Raw genomic sequence first — 23,766 nt, forward strand, 5'->3', positions numbered from 1 at the left:
TGCCCCTCTGACAGTGGCCTCTAGCAGTGACCCAAGTCCCAGGCCGGACAATCCCCGGTAACTGCCCCTCTGACAGTGGCCTCTAGCAATGACCCAAGTCCCAGGCCGGACAATCCCCGGTAACTGCCCCTCTGACAGTGGCCTCTAGCAGTGACCCAAGTCCCAGTCCGGACAATCCCTGGTAACTGCCCCTCTGACAGTGGCCTCTAGCAGTGACCCAAGCCCCAGGCCGGACAATCCCTGGTAATTGCCCCTCTGACAGTGGCCTCTAGCAGTGACCCAAGTCCCAGTCCGTCAATCCCCGGTAACTGCCCCTCTGACAGTGGCCTCTAGCAATGACCCAAGTCCCAGGCCGGACAATCCCTGGTAACTACCCCTCTGACAGTGGCCTCTAGCAGTGACCCAAGTCCCAGTCCGTCAATCCCCGGTAACTGCCCCTCTGACAGTGGCCTCTAGCAGTGACCCAAGTCCCAGGCCTCCGTCAATCCCTGGTAACTGCCCCTCTGACAGTGGCCTCTAGCAATGACCCAAGTCCCAGGCCGGACAATCCCTGGTAACTACCCCTCTGACAGTGGCCTCTAGCAATGACCCAAGTCCCAGGCCGGACAATCCCTGGTAACTGCCCCTCTGACAGTAGCCTCTAGCAGTGACCCAAGTCCCAGGCCGGACAATCCCTGGTAACTGCCCCTCTGACAGTAGCCTCTAGCAGTGACCCAAGTCCCAGGCCTCCGCCAATCCCTGGTAACTGCCCCTCTGACAGTAGCCTCTAGCAGTGACCCAAGTCCCAGGCCGAACAATCCCTGGTAACTACCCCTCTGACAGTGGCCTCTAGCAGTGACCCAAGTCCCAGGCCGGACAATCCCTGGTAACTGCCCCTCTGGCAGTGGCCTCTAGCAGTGACCCAAGTCCCAGGCCGGACAATCCCTGGTAACTACCCCTCTGGCAGTGGCCTCTAGCAGTGACCCAAGTCCCAGGCCGGACAATCCCTGGTAACTGCCCCTCTGACAGTGGCCTCTAGCAGTGACCCAAGTCCCAGGCCTCCGCCAATCCCTGGTAACTGCCCCTCTGACAGTGGCCTCTAGCAGTGACCCAAGTCCCAGGCCTCCGCCAATCCCTGGTAACTGCCCCTCGAGCAGTGACTTTTGCTCTTGATTGTTTTCCCCCCTCCTCTTCCTTGCTATGGGGTTGCACGCAGTCTCTGTCTGTTGGCTGCTCATCATAGGAACAAGAGTAGACCATTCAGCCCCTCGAGCCTCTTCCGCCATTCTATCAGATCAGGGCTGATCTGTACAACAACAACAACAACTTGTATTTATATAGCGCCTTTAATGTAGCAAAATGTCCCAAGGTGCTGCACAGGAGTATTTTAAGACCAAAAATTTGACACCGAGCCACATAAGGATAAATTAGGGCAGGTGACCAAAAGCTTGGTCAAAGAGGGAGGTTTTAAGGAGCATCTTAAAGGAAGAGAGAGAGGTAGCGAGGCAGAGAGGTTTAGGGAGGGAATTCCACAGCTTGGGGCCCAGGCAACAGAAGGCCTGGCCACCAGAGGTTGAGCGATTATAATCAGGGATCCTCAAGAGGGCAGAATTAGAGGAGCGCAGATATCTCGGGGTGGGGGTTGTGGGGCTGAAAGAGATTACAGAGATAGGAAGGGGTGAGGCCATGGAGGGATTTGAAAACAAGGACCAGAAATGCGAGGGTATACATATCAGGAAAGGATGAACAGGCTGGGTCTCTTTTCTCTTGAAAAGAGAAGGCTGAAGGGTGACCTAATAGAGGTCTTTAAAATGATGAAAGGTTTTGATAGAGTGGATACAGAGAGAGTGTTTCCACTTGTAGGGAAGAGTTAGGGAGGGGCGAGGCCATGGAGGGATTCGAAAACAAGGATGGGAATTTTGAAATTGACCGCTTAACCGGGAGCCAATGTAGGTCAGTGAGCAGAGGGGTGATGGGTGAACAGGACTTGGTGCGAGTTAGGACACAGCGTCCGAGTTTTGGATGACCTCAAGTTTACGTAGGGTGCCAGCCAGGAGTACCTCAACTCCATTCACCCGCCCTTTCTCCATATCATTTGATACCCTTACCCGACAAAAATCTTATCGATCTCATCCTTCACAAATCCATGCTGACTCTTTTTAATCAGCTGATACTTGTCCAAGTCACTCTGCCCCTGATGATAGATTCCAGTCATTTGTCCACAACTGATAGTAGATTGACAGGTCTGTCGTTACCTGATTTCTCTCTCTGCCCCTTCTTAAATAATAGAGTGGCATTTACAATTGTCCAATCCATGGGCACAATTCCTCAATCTAGAGACCTTTGCAAAATTACGACTAACACATCTACAATTTCTCCCCCTATTTCTCTGGAGCGGAGAAGGTTGAGGGATGACCTGAACAAAGTCTTCAAGATTCTGATGAGGTAAATAGTGAGAGGTGGCAACGAGGGGGGAGAAGGGGGGGCACAGAATGCATTAACTGAAAGGTTAGAAAAAAAATCTTTACACAGGGTAGGTTAGAATGTGGAATTCTCTGTCATAAACCGTTACTGGAGCAGAGCTTATAAATTCTTTTTAAGGGGAGGTAGACAGACTGCTTGTAAAAGAGGACTATTAAAGGGCGTGTGGAGGGAGCCAGAGTGTCTGGAGGCACCTGTTGAGGTCACAAACAGGAGGACAATGGGTTTGTGACTCCATAAACAGTCCAGTAATCAAACTGGCCAGCTCACATCCTTCACCTTCACAATGAAGATCCTCGGACCGCTACTCACCGACTTCCTCGTGTTTTTCCTTTTAGTGGGTGAGTAAAAACGTTCTTGCCATTGCTTAATTCGTCTGACTTTCCAGTGGCTTGCTGCACCAGCTGGCGTACGGAGCCACACTGGGCAGAGCCCCCAGGCTTGATCCCCGATCAGATCCCACACACCTTCCTGCAGGGGTCATGGGATAGCAATCGGGATTTTCACCCCACCCTCCCCTTTCCCTCTCCTCAGCACCCCAGGGGCTCTGAGGCCAATTCTAGCACCCGAGCTGCTTGGGGGGCAAAAGTACCAGGGCGCGCCCCAGTAAAATAACCCCCCCCGCCCCCTAAACCCACTCCACCTTAAAACTACACTTGATGTCAGCTGTGGCTCAGTGGGTAGCACACTCGCCTCTGAGTCAGAAGGTTGTGGGTTCAGGTCCCACTCCAGGGACCTGAGCACATAAAGCTAGGCTGACACTCCAGTGCAGTACTGAGGGAGTGCCGCACTGTCGGAGGGGCAGTACTGAGGGAGCGCCGCACTGTCGGAGGGGCAGTACTGAGGGAGCACCGCCCTGTCGGAGGGGCAGTACTGAGGGAGCACCGCACTGTCGGAGCGTCAGTACTGAGGGAGCGCCGCACTGTCGGAGGGGCAGTACTGAGGGAGCACCGCACTGTCGGAGGGGCAGTACTGAGGGAGCACCGCACTGTCGGAGCGTCAGTACTGAGGGAGCGCCGCACTGTCGGAGGGGCAGTACTGAGGGAGCACCGCCCTGTCGGAGGGGCAGTGCTGAGGGAGCACCGCCCTGTCGGAGGGGCAGTACTGAGGGAGCGCCGCACTGTCGGAGGGGCGGTACTGAGGGAGTGCTGCACTGTCAGAAGTGCCACCTTTTGGATGAGACGTTAAACCGAGGCCCAGTCTGCGCTCTCAGGTGGACGTAAAAGACCCCATGGCACTATTTCGAAGAAGACCAGGGCAGTTCTCCCCAGTGTCATGACCAATATTTATCCCTCAACCAACATAACAAAAACAGATGATCTGGTCATTATTACATTGCTGTTTGTGGGAGCTTGCTGTGCGCAAATTAGCTGCCGCATTTCCCACATTACAACAGTGACCACACTTCAAAAGTACTTCATTGGCTGTGAAGCGTTTTGAGACGTCCTGAGGTGGTGAAAGGTGCTATATAAATGCATGTGTTTCTTTTCTTTTTACACTTGATCTTGACTTCTCGTGTTGAGGTCATTTCATCTGGATGGACCGGGGGAATCAACCCTGGAACCTTCTCAGGTTCACCAGATGATCTGGTCATTATCTCATTGCTGTTTGCGGGAGCTTGCTGTGCGCAAATGGGCTGCCCCGTTTCCAACATCACGCCAGTGACTACACTCCAAAAAAAGTACTTCATTGACTGTAAAGAGCTTTGGGACGTCCTGAGGTGGTGAAAAATGCTTCTTCAAAGAACCGTCACCAAATTTCTGTGTTGCAGTTTTGTGAATGTTCTTTTGTGGGGGACTGGGGATGGTGCAGAGCATCAGAGAACAGCCTTGTACCTGAACCATCATCCGACAGCAACAACTTGCATTTATATAGCGCCTTTAATGTAGTAAAACGTCCCAAGGCGCTTCACAGGAGCGATTACCAAACAAGATTAGACCCCGAGCCACATCAGGAGAAATTAGGACAGGTGACCAAAAGCTGGGTCAAAGAGGTCGGTTTTAAAAAGCGTCTTAAAGGAGGAGAGAGAGGCGGAGAGGTTTAGGGAGGGAATTCCAGAGCTCAGGGCCCAGGTGGCTGAAGGCACGGCCGCCAATGGTGGAGCGATTAAAATCCGAGATGCTCAAGAGGCCGGAATTGGAGGAGCGCAGAGATCTCGGGGGGTTGTGAGGCTGGAGGAGGTTACAGAGCTAGGGAGGGACGAGGATTTGAACACGAGGATGAGAATTTTAAAATCGAGGCATTGCTTAACCGGGAACCAATGTAGGTCAGCGAGCAGAGGGGCAACTACCTAGTGACTCTTGTTGGAAAGTGTATGTGGATGAAGATCTCGTGATAATTTCTGGGGGAGTAAAATTAGGAACACAATATAATGAAAGTTTAAAATCCATAGGAACAGGAGGAGGCCATTCAGCCCCTCGAGTCTGTTCCGCCATTCAATGAGATCCTGGCTGTTCTACGACCTAACTCCATAGACCCGCCTTTGGTCCACATCCCTTAATACCTTTGGTTAACAAAAAGCTATCAATCTCCAATTTAAAATGAACAATTGATCTTGCATCAGTTGTCATTTGTGGAAGAGAGTTCCAAACTTCTACCACCCTTTGTGTGTAGAAGTGTTTCCTAATTTCATTCCTGAAAGGTCTGGCTCTAATTTTTAGACTATTTGATGGGACAGTGTAGAGGGAGCTTTACTCTGTATCTAACCCGTGCTGTACCTGCCCTGGGAGTGTTTGATGGGACAGTGTAGAGGGAGCTTTACTCTGTATCTAACCCGCGCTGTACCTGCCCTGGGAGTGTTTGATGGGACAGTGTAGAGGGAGCTTTACTCTGTATCTAACCCGTGCTGTACCTGCCCTGGGAGTGTTTGATGGGACAGTGTAGAGGGAGCTTTACTCTGTATCTAACCCGTGCTGTACCTGCCCTGGGAGTGTTTGATGGGACAGTGTAGAGGGAGCTTTACTCTGTATCTAACCCGTGCTGTACCTGCCCTGGGAGTGTTTGATGGGACAGTGTAGAGGGAGCTTTACTCTGTATCTAACCCGTGCTGTACCTGCCCTGGGAGCGTTTGATGGGACAGTGTAGAGGGAGCTTTACTCTGTATCTAACCCGTGCTGTACCTGCCCTGGGAGTGTTTGATGGGGACAGTGTAGAGGGAGCTTTACTCTGTATCTAACCCACGCTGCACCTGCCCTGGGAGTGTTTGATGGGACAGTGTAGAGGGAGCTTTACTCTGTATCTAACCCGTGCTGTACCTGCCCTGGGAGTATTTGATGGGACAGTGTAGAGGGAACTTTACTCTGTATCTAACCCGTGCTGTACCTGCCCTGGGAGTGTTTGATGGGACAGTGTAGAGGGAGCTTTACTCTGTATCTAACCCGTGCTGTACCTGCCCTGGGAGTGGACAGTGTAGCCCAATGACTGTGTGAGGTTTGTCATTGTGTGTTGTCAGGTTATTTGACTGCGGGGTGTGCTGCGGTTGAGTATGATCTTACCCTCTGCTGGCATACATCTATATATATAAAAGGATATGTCTGTCTGTCTGTCTCTCTGTCTGTCTCTCTGGCTGGCTATACAATCAAAAGTTATAGAGCGTACCTACACATATGTTATATCAAAAGAAAGCTCATCATTAGGGGACTCTTGTAGGCGTATTTACTTTTTGCTTGGACAAAAATTGTGCCGACGGTCGGACAAAAATTGTGCCGACGGTATCCAAAAAACGTTCAAAATTCCTCTCATTATCCGCTCATTTGCATCGAGTGGGGGCGGGTTCATTGTGTGTGCGGGCGGGCCATCCTACAGTTGAGTGACGTGATGATTGACCAATCCTACAGTTCAGTGATCTGACGGTTGACCAATCGGTGCGTGTGTGGGCGGGCCTTATCATTCTGAACCGAGGTGAGTCGCCGCCATCTTGATTCCAAACTTTTCATTTCTTTTTCCCACTTTCTGCGTGTTTCTTTTCAAATCTACATTTCCAGCAAAAAAAAAGTTGATTTTAAAACACAAATTGTTTTTAAAAAAAGTTAATTAATTTGTAAATCTTTTCTCTAACATCTAGAATGTTCCTACCTTTCACCGTTTTTCCAGGCCTGTAAGCCTGGGCCTCTGTTGCCCAGCCATGCCCGAGCTAGGCACCTCCCGTCACGCTCAACAAGCGGTTCGCGATTGCCGCCATCTTTGTGAAGGCTGGAGGGGGTGGGCCTGAGCCGAGCGTCGCCACCGCCGCCATCTTAGTAAAGGCGGGTGGGGCAGGAGTCAGCGCGCGCGACTTGAGTCCGGCCAGGCTTCACGCAGTAGGTTGCGCGGCGGCGTCTCTCTCTCTGCTCTTGAAGCCGGCTCGGGTGGGGGGCGGGGCTCGGGAGATCGGGGTTCGGCAGATCGGGGCTCGGGGGGGGGGCGGGGCTCGTGAGATCGGGCCTCGGGAGATCAGGGGGGGCGGGCCTCGGGAGATTGGGGGGGTGGGGCTCGGGAGATCGGGCCTCGGGGGGCGGGGCTCGGGAGATCGGGCCTCGTGAGATTGGGCCTCGGGAGGGCGGGGGTGGGGCTCGGGACATCGGGGGCGGGGGGTGTGGCTCGGGGACTCCCCCCCCCCCCTTCCCCCTTCCCCCACATCGCCGGCAGAGGGGAAAGGGTCTGCTGGCTCCCCCCTCCCTTGCTCCCCCCTCCCTTTCTCCCACCCTCCTTCCCCCACCTCCCCCCCTCCTTCCCCCCCTTTCCGCCCCTCCTTTCCTCCTTTCCCCCCCTTCCCCCCAGTCGCGCTCTCTCTTCCCCCCAGTCGCTCTCTCTCTTCCCCCGTCACTCTCTCTCTTCCCCCCAGTCGCTCTCTCTCTCTCTCTCTCTTCCAACAACAACATACCCTCAAAAATCCCTCGGCACCGCCGGGCACTTGAGATAGTATAATATAATGAGGTTCTGTGTTGCTGCAACTGAGTTTTTGATGCCCTTGGACTCACAGTGCTGGCAGGGTAAGTTAGACTGGGAATTATAGAGTGCGGCTGAGACAGGAGACAAGAAGTACGTGAGTCTCGAGAATGTGGAGAGTTTCAGTCGCCATTTCTGCAGCTGGCACTGACTTTCTGTGTTGATATTTTGGCATCCCTAGAATCATAGCATGGTTACAGCACGGAAGGAGGCCATTCGGCCCGTCGAGCCCGTGCCGGCTCTCTGCAAGAGCACTTCAGCCAGTCCCACTCCCCCGCCCTTTCCCCGGTGCCCTGCAAATTTTCTTCCTTCAGGTACTGATCTAACTCCCTTTTGAAAGCCGTGATTGAATCTGCCTCCACCACCCTTTCAGGCAGCGCATTCCAGATCCTAACCACTCGCTGTGGAAAAAATGTTTATCCTCATGTCGCCTTTGGTTCTTTTGCCAATCACCTTAAATCTGTGTCCTCTGGTTCTCGACCCTTCCGCCAATGGGAACAGTTTCTCGCTATCTACTCTGTCTAGACCCCTCATGAATTTTGAAAACCTCTATCAAATCTCCTCTCAATGAAGAGAGACTGGACAGGCTGGGGTTGTTTTCCTTGGAGCAGAGAAGGCTGAGGGGGGACCTGATTGAGGTGTACAAAATTATGAGGGGCATAGATAGGGTAGATAGGAACTTTTCCCCTTAGTAGAGGGGTCAATAACCAGGGGGCTTAGTTTCAAGGTAAGGGGCAGGAGGTTTAGAGGGGATTTGAGGAAAAACTTTTTCACCCAGAGGGTGGTTGGAATCTGGAACTCACTGCCTGAAAGGGTGGTAGAGGCAGGAACCCTCACAACATTCAAGAAGCATTTAGATGAGCACTTGAAACGCCATAGCATACAAGGCTACGGACCAAGTGCTGGAAAATGGGATTAGAATAAACAGGGCTTGATGGCCGGCGTGGACACGATGGGCCGAAGGGCCTCTTTCTGTGCTGTATAAATCTATGGCCTAGAAATTCGGTGGGCTGCGCTACCAGTTAGCGCCTAAAGAGGGCACTCAGTGGCTTTAGCGCCACTGGCCACGCCTCCCGCGAAATTTAGCGGGGCACTAATGGCGGCGTTGGCCTGTAATGCTGCGCCGCCACCGATGACGTCATCGGTGTGCGCAGCGCCCCACTAATGCCCTGAACGTGATATTGGGGCGCGCCCCCCCCCCCCCGTAACGCCGGTCGCAAATCGCGACCAGTACAGGGGGGCCTACCTGTGGCGGTAGTGGCGCAAATTAAGAGGGAGGTGCAGGGCGGCCATTTTTTCCAGTGGCTGCCTGCCAGCACCTCCTCGCGCCGCCCTCCCCGGCCTCCTGATCCCCCCGCCGGGCGGTGCCGGCTGTGCCCCGAGAGCCCGGCACTTCTCCTCGGTGCCGGGCTCTTTTGACGGCACTCACGATCAGAGATCGCGCTGGTGCAGGCTCCTCCCCCTTAAGAAGGGGAGGAAGGCCTGCAGTGCCACAGCGCGCCGTGCCGCAGCATGTGGCGCAGCGGCACGTAGCGTTGCGATATTCAGTTTGCGCGACCCAAGCGCGACGCGGGGAGCCTCGAGCAGCGCCCCGCGTCCCTCTTGGGGCGCTGAAACTGAATATCGGGAGGGCGCAAGCGGCTCCGCCCGGAGCGCAAATTCCGGCGCCCAGGCGAGCTTGGCGCCCCAAACATGGCGCCACCGAATTTTTAGCCCTATGACTCTATGACTCTCAACCTCCTCTGCTCCAAGGAGAACAACTTCAACTTCTCCAGTCTATCCACGTAACTGAAGTCCCTCATCCCTGGGACCATTCTATATACATAGAACTGGATTTGCTGCTCTCTGCGTCCAAGGGTGTGAGACCGTCGGACGATTTTGACCTCCCAGCCACAGCGAGGGCTTCTGAGGGGTGGGTCTGGTTATTCCCTACGGGCAAACCCTCACCTGCCATTATCACCGAACAGCAGCAGTGCAGGGTGAAGCAAACAAGAGTCGGGCAACACTTATGGGGGATATATGGAGGGGGGATATTACTACCCCCTGCAGAATATACAGGCAACACAGTTCATGTGAGGACCTTAGTGAGATGTCTACAAGAAGAATGCCCTTCACCAAAGAGGCAATAGGTGAGCTGTGCCACCGACTGCAGGAGGACCTGTAGCCACGATCATCCGCCTGCATGGCTCTGTGGCTGTAAAGGTGATGACCGCATGCGACCTTTATGGCCCAGGGTGATTACAGGCAGCCCCAGGGGAATCTCCGAACATCAGCCAAGGTGCAGTCAGCGACTGGCGCGCTGAGGAATTCATCACCGCTGCCATCACAGGCAGTGAGATGGGGCCACCCAGCTTGACGGGATTGCTGGTCTTTCCAAGGTGCAAGAGATGGCGCTCACATTGCTTTGCGAGCTCCTTTTGGCCAACCTTCTCAACACGAAGGGCTTCCGTTCCTTGAATGCAAACATTGTGTGTGGCAACGTGTGGCAAAGCCTCCTTCAGGTCAACACTAGATACGCTGGGAGCTGTCACAGTGCATTCTCACTTTCAAAAGCAGCCAACCCTTCTGACCCAATGCCAAGTCAATGGATGGCTTGTGGGCGATGAGGCCGACTCCCACCGCCATGGACGATGGCCCCGCTAATGAACGCAACAATGAGGCACATGTCTCTCCAAGAGTGACCACCGACAGGACCGCCGGGGTCTTAAAGGGGCGCATTCACTGGCTAGACAAGTGGAGTCAGGCTCTGCAGTATATCCAGCTCATAGAATCATAGAAATTTACGGCACAGAAGGAGGCCATTCGGCCCATCGTGTCTGTGCCGGCCGACAAAGAGCTCTCCAGCCTAATCCCACTTTCCAGCTCTTGGTCCGTAGCCCTGTCGGTTCCGGCACTTCAAGCGCATATCCAAGTACTTTTTAAATGTGATGAGGGTTTCTGCCTCTCCCACTCTTTCAGGCAGTGAGTTCCAGACCCCCACCACCCTCTGGGTGAAACAAGTTCTCCTCAACTCCCCTCTAAACCTTCAATCTGTGCCCCCTGGTTATTGACCTCTCTGCTCAGGGAAACCGGTCCTTCCTATCCACGCTATCCAGGCCCCTCATCATTTTATACACCTCAATTAAATCTCCCCTCCGCCTCCTCTGTTCCAAAGCAAACAGCCCCAGCCTCTCCAATCTTCCCTCCTAGCTAAAATTCCCCGGCAGCTCCTGTGTCGTACACACGTGCAGCAAATTAAATTTGAGTTCTGCCACTGGGCAAGGGCTGCCGCGAGCCACCCTCTGGTTTGGGCGGCCGGCGGCTGGTCTGAGCTCTCAACCTGTCCCTGCAGGGCGGCAAATTGGTTTCGATATCTGCAACATCGGCTACCGGAGCCGGATACTGAGAGCCACCATCCTACTGGCGCCAGTCTCGCAGCCGGTGCTCGGAATTCCCTTCCGCAGTGTGAACGCCAAGTAAAGAGCAGAGCTCGACCAACTGAGCGGTTAACTGAGCCTGCCCACTAAACACTGGTCGAGAAGTGGTTCCGTGCCCTTTGTAATGATCTATGACATGAATCAGTCATTCATGAAAGACTTATGAAATAATACTGAGCAGCCTGCGGGTGGGGCTGTCCAGGGAGAGTATAAATACTCGGGCACGGGCCCAGCTTGCTCAGGACATTCTTTAACAGGAACTAGTGAAGGACACAACTAGACCTCCATGTTGTAAAACAGTTGATTAAAGCTTTGTTTAACGCTTAGACCAAGTGCCGAGTAGTTTTCTTACATCAACCTATGTGGTTTTTTTCTCCTGCAGAAGTCTCGAGGGCTGCCAGTATTCACAACTTCTCCTGGCCGGTGAGCAGCTGAGTTTAGAATTCCACGCGCCCGTTAAGAGAAAGCTCGGGGATTTATAAAGAAACTCGGTTGACGTTGTTTCTCTGATCTTTGTCCCCTCCAGACTTGACTATTCCAACACACTCCTGGCCGGCCTCCCACATTCCACCCTACGTAAACTTGAGGTCATCCAAAACTTGGCAGCCCCGTGTCCTAACTCGCACCAAGTCCCGTTCACCCATCACCCCCTGTGCTCACTGCCCCGTGTCCTAACTCACACCCAGTCCCGTTCACCCATCACCCCCTGAGCTCACTGCCCCGTGTCCTAACTCGCACCCAGTCCCGTTCACCCATCACCCCCTGAGCTCACTGCCCCGTGTCCTAACTCTCACCCAGTCCCGTTCACCCATCACCCCCTGAGCTCACTGCCCCGTGTCCTAACTCTCACCCAGTCCCGTTCACCCATCACCCCCTGTGCTCACTGCCCCGTGTCCTAACTCGCACCAAGTCCCGTTCACCCATCACCCCCTGTGCTTACTGCCCCGTGTCCTAACTCACACCGAGTCCCGTTCACCCACCACCCCCTGTGCTCACTGCCCCGTGTCCTAACTCACACCCAGTCCCGTTCACCCATCACCCCCTGTGCTCGCTGCCCCGTGTCCTAACTCGCACCCAGTCCCGTTCACCCATTACCCCCTGTGCTCCCTGCCCCGTGTCCTAACTCACACCGAGTCCCGTTCACCCATCACCTCCTGTGCTCACTGCCCCGTGTCCTAACTCGCACCGAGTCCCGTTCACCCACCACCCCCTGTGCTCCCTGCCCCGTGTCCTAACTCGCACCCAGTCCCGTTCACCCATCACCCCCTGTGCTCACTGCCCCGTGTCCTAACTCACACCCAGTCCCGTTCACCCATCACCCCCTGTGCTCACTGCCCCGTGTCCTAACTCGCACCAAGTCCCGTTCACCCATCACCCCCTGTGCTCACTGCCCCGTGTCCTAACTCGCACCCAGTCCCGTTCACCCATCACCCCCTGTGCTCACTGCCCCGTGTCCTAACTCACACCCAGTCCCGTTCACCCATCACCCCCTGAGCTCACTGCCCCGTGTCCTAACTCTCACCCAGTCCCGTTCACCCATCACCCCCTGTGCTTACTGCCCCGTGTCCTAACTCACACCCAGTCCCGTTCACCCATCACCCCCTGTGCTCACTGCCCCGTGTCCTAACTCACACCGAGTCCCGTTCACCCACCACCCCCTGTGCTCACTGCCCCGTGTCCTAACTCACACCCAGTCCCGTTCACCCATCACCCCCTGTGCTCACTGCCCCGTGTCCTAACTCACACCCAGTCCCGTTCACCCATCACCCACTGTGCTCACTGCCCCGTGTCCTAACTCACACCCAGTCCCGTTCACCCATCACCCCCTGTGCTCACTGCCCCGTGTCCTAACTCACACCCAGTCCCGTTCACCCATCACCCCCTGTGCTCACTGCCCCGTGCCCTAACTCACACCCAGTCCCGTTCACCCATCACCCCCTGTGCTCACTGCCCCGTGTCCTAACTCGCACCCAGTCCCGTTCACCCATTACCCCCTGTGCTCCCTGCCCCGTGTCCTAACTCACACCGAGTCCCGTTCACCCATCACCTCCTGTGCTCACTGCCCCGTGTCCTAACTCGCACCGAGTCCCGTTCACCCACCACCCCCTGTGCTCACTGCCCCGTGTCCTAACTCACACCCAGTCCCGTTCACCCATCACCCCCTGTGCTCGCTGCCCCGTGTCCTAACTCGCAACCAGCCCCGTTCACCCATTACCCCCTGTGCTCCCTGCCCCGTGTCCTAACTCGCACCCAGTCCCGTTCAGCCATTACCCCCTGTGCTCACTGCCCCGTGTCCTAACTCGCACCCAGTCCCGTTCACCCATTACCCCCTGTGCTTACTGCCCCGTGTCCTAACTCACACCGAGTCCCGTTCACCCATCACCTCCTGTGCTCACTGCCCCGTGTCCTAACTCGCACCGAGTCCCGTTCACCCACCACCCCCTGTGCTCACTGCCCCGTGTCCTAACTCACACCCAGTCCCGTTCACCCATCACCCCCTGTGCTCGCTGCCCCGTGTCCTAACTCGCACCCAGTCCCGTTCACCCATTACCCCCTGTGCTCCCTGCCCCGTGTCCTAACTCGCACCCAGTCCCGTTCACCCATCACCCCTGTGCTCACTGCCCCGTGTCTTAACTCACACCCAGTCCCGTTCACCCATCACCCGCTGTGCTCACTGCCCCGTGTCCTAACTCGCACCAAGTCCCGTTCACCCATCACCCGCTGTGCTCACTGCCCCGTGTCCTAACTCGCACCAAGTCCCGTTCACCCATTACCCCCTGTGCTCACTGCCCCGTGTCCTAACTCACACTCAGTCCCGTTCACCCATCACCCCCTGTGCTCACTGCCCCGTGTCCTAACTCACACCCAGTCCCGTTCACCCATCACCCCCTGAGCTCACTGCCCCGTGTCCTAACTCTCACCCAGTCCCGTTCACCCATCACCCCCTGTGCTTACTGCCCCGTGTCCTAACTCACACCCAGTCCCGTTCACCCATCACCCCCTGTGCTCACTGCCCCGTGTCCTAACTCACACCCAGTCCCGTTCACCCATCACCCCCTGTGCTCACTGCCCCGTGTCCTAACTCGCACCAAGTCCCGTTCACCCATCACCCCCTGTGCTCACTGCCCCGTGTCCTAACTCACACTCAGTCCCGTTCACCCATCACCCCCTGTGCTCACTGCCCCGTGTCCTAACTCACACCCAGTCCCGTTCACCCATCACACCTGTGCTCACTGCCCCGTGTCCTAACTCACACCCAGTCCCGTTCACCCATCACCCCCTGTGCTCACTGCCCCGTGTCCTAACTCGCACCAAGTCCCGTTCACCCATCACCCCCTGTGCCCACTGCCCCGTGTCCTAACTCACACCGAGTCCCGTTCACCCATCACCCCCTGTGCTCACTGCCCCGTGTCCTAACTCGCACCCAGTCCCGTTCACCCATCACCCACTGTGCTGACTGCCCCATGTCCTAACTCGCACCAAGCCCCGTTCACCCATCACCCCCTGTGCTCACTGCCCCGTGTCCTAACTCGCACCAAGTCCCGTTCACCCATCACCCCCTGTGCTCACTGCCCCGTGTCCTAACTCACACCCAGTCCCGTTCACCCATCACCCCCTGTGCTCACTGCCCCGTGTCCTAACTCACACCGAGTCCCGTTCACCCATCACCCGCTGTGCTCACTGCCCCGTGTCCTAACTCGCACCAAGTCCCGTTCACCCATCACCCCCTGTGCTCACTGCCCCGTGTCCTAACTCACACCTAGTCCCGTTCACCCATCACCCCCTGTGCTCGCTGCCCCGTGTCCTAACTCACACCCAGTCCCGTTCACCCATCACCCCCTGCGCTCGCTGCCCCGTGTCCTAACTCACACCCAGTCCCGTTCACCCATCACCCCCTGTGCTCACTGCCCCGTGTCCTAACTCACACCCAGTCCCGTTCACCCATCACCCCCTGTGCTCACTGCCCCGTGTCCTAACTCGCACCCAGTCCCGTTCCCCATCACCCCCTGTGCTCACTGCCCCCGTGTCCTAACTCACACCCAGTCCCGTTCACCCATCACCCCCTGTGCTCACTGCCCCGTGTCCTAACTCACACCCAGTCCCGTTCACCCATCACCCCCTGTGCTCACTGCCCCGTGTCCTAACTCGCACCCAGTCCCGTTCACCCATCACCCCCTGTGCTCACTGCCCCGTGTCCTGACTCGCACCCAGTCCCGTTCACCCATCACCCCATCACCCCCTGTGCTCACTGCCCCGTGTCCTAACTCACACCCAGTCCCGTTCACCCATCACCCCCTGTGCTCACTGCCCCGTGTCCTAACTCACACCGAGTCCCGTTCACCCATCACCCCCTGTGCTCACTGCCCCGTGTCCTAACTCACACCCAGTCCCGTTCACCCATCACCCCCTGTGCTCACTGCCCCGTGTCCTAACTCACACCCAGTCCCGTTCACCCATCACCCCCTGTGCTCACTGCACCGTGTCCTAACTCACACCCAGTCCCGTTCACCCATCACCCCCTGTGCACACTGCCCCGTGTCCTAACTCGCACCCAGTCCCGTTCACCCATCGCCCCCTGTGCTCACTGCCCCGTGTCCTAACTCGCACCCAGTCCCGTTCACCCATCACCCCCTGTGCTCACTGCCCTGTGTCCTAACTCACACCCAGTCCCGTTCACCCATCGCCCCCTGTGCTCACTGCCCCGTGTCCTAACTCGCACCCAGTCCCGTTCACCCATCACCGCCTGTGCTCACTGCCCCGTGTCCTAACTCGCACCCAGTCCCGTTCACCCATCACCGCCTGTGCTCACTGCCCCGTGTCCTAACTTGCACCCAGTCCCGTTCACACCATCACCCCCTGTGCTCACTGCCCCGTGTCCTAACTCGCACCCAGTCCCGTTCACCCATCACCCCCTGTGCCCACTGCCCCGTGTCCTAACTCGCACCCAGTCCCGTTCACCCATCACCCACTGTGCTCACTGCCCCGTGTCCTAACTTGCACCAAGCCCCGTTCACCCATCACCCCCTGTGCTCACTGCCCCGTGTCCTAACTCGCACCAAGTCCCGTTCACCCATCACCCGCTGTGCTCACTGACCTACATTGGCTCCCGGATAAGCAGCCCCTCGATTTTAAAATTCTCATCCTTGTTTTCAAATCCCTCCATGGCCTCGCCCCTCCCTATCTCTGTAATCTCCTTCAGCCCCACAACCCCCCCAAGATATCTGCGCTCCTCTAATTCTGCCCTCTTGAGTATCCCTGATTATAATCGCTCCACCATTGGTGGCCGTGCCTTCTGTTGCCTGGGCCCTAAGCTCTGGAATTCCCTTTCTAAACCTCTCCGCCTCGCTCCCTCTCTCCTCCTTTAAGACGTTCCTTAAAACCCACCTCTTTGACCAAGCTTTTGGTCACCTGTCCTAATTTATCCTTATGTGGATCGGTGTCAAATGTTTTGTCTTAAAATACTCCTGTGCAGCGCCTCGGGATGTTTTACTACATTAAAGGCACTATATAAATACACATTGTTGTTGTTGTTGTTAATCTCTTTAGGCGGACTGTGACTATACCACAATCTGTGTGAGGGAGCTGCGGCCAGTCTGTGGCACAGACGGTCAGACTTACAAGAATCGCTGTGACCTGTGCAAGGAAAAAATGTGAGCCTCTTTATTTCCACCCCGGTGAGGACCTGTATCCTGGTTACTAAGGAAACCGAGTTGTGTATAGCAAGTCAAGACGTTGGCATCGCTCCACAATTAGGTTCTCTCCTGTTTAAGGCAGCGCAGAAACAATCCTGAGCCGACCTCCGCACAGTACTTTCCAGCAAGTCATTCAGATTGAAAACTGTTCATTCATTTCGGGGCAGTACTGAGGGAGCGCCGCACTGTCGGAGGGTCAGCACTGAGAGAGCACCGCACTGTCGGAGGGGCAGTACTGAGGGAGCGCTGCACTGTCGGAGGGGCAGTACTGAGGGAGCGCCGCACTGTCGGAGGGGCAGTACTGAGGGAGCACCGCACTGTCGGAGGGGCGGTACTGAGGGAGCGCCGCACTGTCGGAGGGGCAGTACTGAGGGAGCACCGCACTGTCGGAGGGGCAGTACTGAGGGAGCGCCGCACTGTCGGAGGGTCAGTACTGAGGGAGCTCCGCACTGTCGGAGGGTCAGTACTGAGGGAGCGCCGCACTGTCGGAGGGACAGTGCTGAGGGGGAGCGCCGCACTGTCGGAGGGGCAGTACTGAGGGAGCGCCGCACTGTCGGAGGGGCGGTACTGAGGGAGCTCCGCACTGTCGGAGGGGCAGTACTGAGGGAGCGCCGCACTGTCGGAGGGGCTATTAAACCATGGCCTTGTCTGCCCTATCAGGTGAACATAAAAGATCTCATGGTACTATTTCGAAGAAGAGAAGGGGAGTTCTCCCTGGTGTCCTGGACAATATTTACCCCTTAACCAACTCCTGAAGCAGTTGATCTGGTCATTATAACATTGCTGTTTGTGGGATCTTGCTGTGTGAAAATTGACTGCTGCGTTTCCTACATTACAACAGTGACCACACTTCAGATCTTACCCGCAGGCGTTCCCCCCTGCTAATTGCCTGGTTACTCCTCCATTTTTGCTTTTTTGTGATCTGCAGCCTCACCCTCTCCAGAACTTGCACTCAGATAAGCTCCTTTCATGTCCTCAGCGTGTCCCACAGTGCTTCACAGCCACGGGTTACTGTTGAAATTCAGTCACTGTTGTTATGTGGGCACGTGCTTTATCCTGTTTTCACACAGCAAGATCCCACAAGTAGAAAATCAGAAAAACTAAAGAATGAACTCCAATTTCTCCAGCGCCTTTCACCACCTCAGGACGTCCCAAAGCGCTTCTCTGCCAATGAAGTACTTTCTGAAGTGTGGTCACTGTTGTAATGTAGGAAACGCAGCAGCCAATTTGTACACAGCAAGCTCCCACAAACAGCAATGTGATAATGACCAGATCATCTGTTTTAGTGATGTTGGTTGAGGGATAAATATTGGCCCCAGGACACCGGGGAGAACTCCCCCTGCTCTTCTTCCAATAGTGGCTGTGGGATCTTTTACATCCGCCTGAGAGAGCAGATGGGGCCTCGATTTAACGTCTCATCTGAAAGACGGCTGTCTCGCAGCACGGCCCTGACAATGAACGAGCCGTCAATCTGTATTTTGTTTGGTGTTAGTTGAGGGAGGACTGTTGGGAATGTTGGGATCTCACTGGAGGTGAATCCAGCAATGGCCAAATGAGCCAATGGATCCCCATTGAGAGTGGGTCAGTCAGCACTGATGATACCTCAGTGGAGACGTTCAGGGTCAGTCCTCACCAGCTGAGGTACGTTGTGTGTGGGCAGGTAAAGTGTGATGACTCCAGCCTACAACCAGTCATTTCACTCCCCCACAGAGATCAAAATACCTGGCCGATCAGAAGGCACAGACGGTTATTCTGTGCACCAGTCACTGGCCACCCCTCGAGGATGGGAATTAACTTAAGGAAACAAATGAAGGATTCATTGAACCAGTCAGGGCAGCAGGTGGGTCACTACCATCGGACTCAGCACCCCCTGGGCTAAGGAGGTGAAGATCAGCCGTTCTTCTTAGGCAGTCCCTGGGAACCGAGGATGACTTCCTGCCGCACTAACAATGAGTTCTCAGGTGACTGATGAGTCCAATGCGGGACCTACAGTCTCTGTCACAGGTGGGGCAGACGGTGGTTGAAGGGGCAGGTGGGTGGGGTGCTTGGGTTGACGTGCGCTCCTTGCGCTGTCTGCGCTTGGCTTCCGCTTGCTCCCGGCAAAGAGACTCGAGGTGTTCGGCGCCTTCCCGGATGCTTCTCCTCCACTTTGTGTGGTCTTGGGCCAGGGATTCCCAGGTGTCGGTGGCGGGGGGATGTTACAATTTTTCAAGGAGGCTTTGAGGGTGTCCTTGAAGCGTTTCCTCTGCCCACCTGGGGCGCTCTTGCCGTGCCGGAGCTCCGAGTAGAGCGCTTGTTTTGGGAGTCTCGTATCGGGCATGCGGACAATGTGACCCGTCCATCGGAGCTGATGGAGCGCGGTCAAAGCTTCGATGCTGGGGATGTTGGCCTGAGCGAGAACACTGACGTTGGTGTGTCTATCCTGCCAATGGATTTGCAGGATCTTGCGGAGGCAGCGTTGGTGGTACCTCTCCAGTGCTTTGAGGTGCCTGCTGTACATGGTCCAGTCCTGATTTCTACCGAGTGACTCTCGTTGGAAAGTGTGTGGAGATCTTGTGAGAGCAAATTCAGGGGGAGGAACGTTAGGATCACGATATAACGAGGTTAACCCTCTGTGTTCACTTGCAGGAAGTCGGGCCAGGACATCAACATAAAGAATCACGGAAAATGTTGAACCGCAGACTGGATCTCGAGATGACAAACTATAAGAATTTCACCACAAATTTAATTGACATTATACTCACTGGGAACACAAGCACTTTTAAATTTCGTGAACTTAGTCTTGTGAATAAAGCAAAAGCTGTTCTGAATTTGTGTGCACGTTGGCATTTAATTTGTGTCTAATCGCGGTTCTGCTGCACTTTGACGGGCTCGGGATCCCGCGGAATGGAGTGCGTCCGAGGCAATCGCTCCTGGTTAAAGCAGCAAGAGAGGCAGCCCGGTCTCCCATTCACCAACACACTGGTGTCACCCCCACTGCACAGGCCACACGCTGGATGGGCAGGTCTGCCCCTTCCAATGGGGGCCACAGAGCTCAATATTGCACCAGCCCAAACCTGCCGCACTGTCGGAGGGGCAGTACTGAGGGAGCGCCGCACTGTCGGAGGGGCAGTACTGAGGGAGCGCCGCACTGTCGGAGGGGCAGTACTGAGGGAGCGCCACACTGTCGGAGGGGCCGTACTGAGGGGGCAACGCACTGTCGGAGGGGCAGTACTGAGGGAGCGCCGCACTGTCGGAGGGGCCGTACTGAGGGAGTGCTGCACTGTCGGAGGGGCAGTACTGAGGGAGTGCCGCACTGACGGAGGGGCAGTACTGAGGGAGCGCCGCACTGTCGGAGGGGCAGTACTGAGGGGGCAATGCACTGTCGGAGGGGCAGTACTGAGGGAGTGCCGCACTGTCGGAGGGGCAATACTGAGGGAGTGCTGCACTGTCGGAGGGGCAGTACTGAGGGAGCGCCGCACTGTCGGAGGGGCAGTACTGAGGGAGAGCCGCACTGTCGGAGGGGCAATACTGAGGGAGTGCTGCACTGTCGGAGGGGCAGTACTGAGGGAGCGCCGCACTGTTGGAGGGGCAGTACTGAGGGAGCACCGCACTGTCGGAGGGGCAGTACTGAGGGAGCGCTGCACTGTCGAAGGGGCAGTACTGAGGTAGCGCTGCACTGTCAGAGGGGCATTACTGAGGAAGCACTGCACTGTCGGAGGGGCAGTACTGAGGAAGCGCTGCACTGTGGGAGGGGCAGTACTGAGGGAGCGCCGCACGGTCGGAGGGGCAGTACTGAGGGAGCTCTGTACTGTTGGAGGGGCAGTACTGAGGGAGTGCCGCACTGTCGGAGGGGCAATACTGAGGGAGTGCTGTACTGTCGGAGGGGCAGTACTGAGGGAGCGCCGCACTGTCGGAGGGGCAGTACTGAGGGAGCACTGTACTGTTGGAGGGGCAGCACTGAGGGAGTGCCGCACTGTCGGAGGGGCAGTACTGAGGGAGCGTCGCACTGTCGGAGGGGCAGTACTGAGGGAGCGCCGCACTGTCGAAGGGGCAGTACTGAGGTAGTGCTGCACTGTCAGAGGGGCATTACTGAGGGAGCGCCGCACTGTCGGAGGGGCAGTACTGAGGAAGCGCTGCACTGTCGGAGGGGCAGTACTGAGGGAGCGTCGCACTGTCGGAGGGGCAGTACTGAGGGAGCGCCGCACAGTCGGAGGGGCAGTACTGAGGGAGCGCCGCACTGTTGGAGGGGCGGTACTGAGGGAGCGCCGCACTGTCGGAGGGGCAGTACAGAGGGAGCGCCGCACTGTCGGAGGGGCAGTACTGAGGGAGTGCCGCACTGTCAGAGGGGCCGTACTGAGGGGGCAACGCACTGTCGGAGGGGCAGTACTGAGGGAGCGCTGCACTGTCGGAGGGGCAGTACTGAGGGAGCGCCGCACTGTCGGAGGGGCCGTACTGAGGGGGCAACGCACTGTCGGAGGGGCAGTACTGAGGGAGCGCTGCACCTTCGGAGGGGCCGTACTGAGGGAGTGCTGCACTGTCGGAGGGGCAGTACTGAGGGAGTGCCGCACTGACGGAGGGGCAGTACTGAGGGAGCGCCGCACTGTCGGAGGGGCAGTACAGAGGGGGCAATGCACTGTCGGAGGGGAAGTACTGAGGGAGTGCCGCACTGTCGGAGGGGCAATACTGAGGGAGTGCTGCACTGTCGGAGGGGCAGTACTGAGGGAGCGCCGCACTGTCGGAGGGGCAGTACTGAGGGAGAGCCGCACTGTCGGAGGGGCAATACTGAGGGAATGCTGCACTGTCGCAGGGGCAGTACTGAGGGAGCGCCGCACTGTTGGAGGGGCAGTACTGAGGGAGCGCCGCACTGTCGGAGGGGCAGTACTGAGGGAGCGCTGCACTGTCGAAGGGGCAGTACTGAGGTAGCGCTGCACTGTCAGAGGGGCATTACTGAGGGAGTGCTGCACTGTCGGAGGGGCAGTACTGAGGAAGTGCTGCACTGTGGGAGGGGCAGTGCTGAGGGAGCGCCGCACTGTCGGAGGGGCAGTACTGAGGGAGCACTGTACTGTTGGAGGGGCAGTACTGAGGGAGTGCCGCACTGTCGGAGGGGCAATACTGAGGGAGTGCTGTACTGTCAGAGGGGCAGTACTGAGGGAGCGCCGCACTGTCGGAGGGGCAGTACTGAGGGAGAGCCGCACTGTCGGAGGGGCAATACTGAGGGAGTGCTGCACTGTCGGAGGGGCAGTACTGAGGGAGCGCCGCACTGTTGGAGGGGCAGTACTGAGGGAGCGCCGCACTGTCGGAGGGGCAGTACTGAGGTAGCGCTGCACTGTCAGAGGGGCATTACTGAGGGAGCGCCGCACTGTCGGAGGGGCAGTACTGAGGAAGCGCTGCACTGTGGGAGGGGCAGTACTGAGGGAGCGCCGCACTGTCAGAGGGGCAGTACTGAGGGAGCTCTGTACTGTTGGAGGGGCAGTACTGAGGGAGCATCGCACTGTCGGAGGGGCAGTGCTGAGGGAGCGCCGCACTGTCGAAGGGGCAGTACTGAGGTAGCGCTGCACTGTCAGAGGGGCATTACTGAGGGAGCGCCACACTGTCAGAGGGGCAGTACTGAGGAAGCGCTGCACTGTCGGAGGGGCAGTACTGAGGGAGCGTCGCACTGTCGGAGGGGCAGTACTGAGGGAGCGCCGCACAGTCGGAGGGGCAGTACTGAGGGAGCGCCGCACTGTTGGAGGGGTGGTACTGAGGGAGCGCCGCACTGTCGGAGGGGCAGTACTGAGGGAGCGCCGCACTGTCGGAGGGGCAGTACTGAGGGAGCGCCGCACTGTCGGAGGGGCAGTACTGAGGGAGGGCTGCACTGTCGAAGGGGCAGTACTGAGGTAGCGCTGCACTGTCAGAGGGGCATTACTGAGGGAGCGCCGCACTGTCGGAGGGGCAGTACTGAGGAAGCGCTGCACTGTGGGAGGGGCAGTACTGAGGGAGCGCCGCACTGTCGGAGGGGCAGTACTGAGGGAGCAATGTACTGTTGGAGGGGTAGTGCTGAGGGAGTGCTGCACTGTCGGAGGGGCAGTACTGAGGGAGTGCCGCACTGTCGGAGGGGCAGTACTGAGGGAGTGCCACACTGTCGGAGGGGCAGTACTGAGGGAGCGTCGCACTGTCCGAGGGGCAGTACTGAGGGAGCGCCGCACTGTCGGAGGGGCGGTACTGAGGGAGTGCCGCACTGTCGGAGGGGCAGTACTGAGGGAGCGTCGCACTGTCGGAGGGGCAGTACTGAGGGAGCGTTCCACTGTCGGAGGGGCAGTACTGAGGGAGCGTCGCACTGTCGGAGGGGCAGTCCTGAGGGAGCGCCGCACTGTCGGAGGGGCAGTACTGAGGGAGCGCCGCACTGTCGGAGGGGCAGTACTGAGGGAGGGCTGCACTGTCGAAGGGGCAGTACTGAGGTAGCGCTGCACTGTCAGAGGGGCATTACTGAGGGAGCGCCGCACTGTCGGAGGGGCAGTACTGAGGAAGCGCTGCACTGTGGGAGGGGCAGTACTGAGGGAGCGCCGCACTGTCGGAGGGGCAGTACTGAGGGAGCGTCGCACTGTCGGAGGGGCAGTACTGAGGGAGCGTCGCACTGTCGGAGGGGCAGTACTGAGGGAGCGTCGCACTGTCGGAGGGGCAGTACTGAGGGAGTGCCGCACTGTCGGAGGGGCAGTACTGAGGGAGCGTCGCACTGTCGGAGGGGCATTACTGAGGGAGCGCCGCACTGTCGGAGGGGCGGTACTGAGGGAGCGCCGCACTGTCGGAGGGGCTGCCTTTTGGATGAGACATTAAACCGAGGCCCCGTCTGCCCTCTCGGGTGGATGTAAAAGATCCCACAGCCGCTATTGGAAGAGGAGCAGGGGGAGTTCTCCCCGGTGTCCTGGGCTAATATTTATCCCTCAACCAACATCACTAAAAACAGGTGATCTGGTCATTATCACGATAGCAAAATACTGCGGATGCTGGAAATCCGAAATAACAACAGAAAATGCTGGAAAAACTCAGCAGGCCCGGGCAACATCCATAGAGAGAGAAACAGAGTCAATGTTTCAGGTCAAAACCCTTCGTCAGAACTGAGAAAAAAAGGCAGGAAATGAAACAAAAGGCAGTTTGGGGCTGGGAAATGGGGGAGGGGATGAAAGAAGAGACATTAAGAGATATTCAAGGTGAGACGAGACGGTAATAGGACAGGTAAAGAAACAGACAATGGCTCGAGATGAAGTGTGAAATGCGCTGGCAGAGTGAGAGACAGTTGCCATGTGGGAGAG

The 23,766-nt window shown here is 56.9% G+C and overlaps 1 protein-coding gene across 1 annotated transcript; it reads left to right on the forward strand.

The window, feature by feature from the left end:
* The first annotated feature begins 2,704 nt into the window (after positions 1-2,704).
* Positions 2,705-19,299, forward strand: LOC147093037 (turripeptide OL11-like). The gene is made up of 4 exons (XM_085975774.1): positions 2,705-2,801; positions 11,185-11,225; positions 16,350-16,453; positions 19,124-19,299. Exons 1-4 carry the CDS (start codon positions 2,747-2,749, stop codon positions 19,167-19,169), a joined length of 246 nt encoding a protein of 81 aa, XP_085831900.1. The 5' UTR covers positions 2,705-2,746; the 3' UTR covers positions 19,170-19,299.
* The last annotated feature ends 4,467 nt before the right edge of the window (positions 19,300-23,766 follow it).

Source organism: Somniosus microcephalus, unplaced genomic scaffold (assembly GCF_052327205.1).
Source record: "Somniosus microcephalus isolate GS21.2 unplaced genomic scaffold, FLI_Smic_1.0 unresolved_chr2, whole genome shotgun sequence".
NCBI lineage: Eukaryota > Metazoa > Chordata > Chondrichthyes > Squaliformes > Somniosidae > Somniosus > Somniosus microcephalus.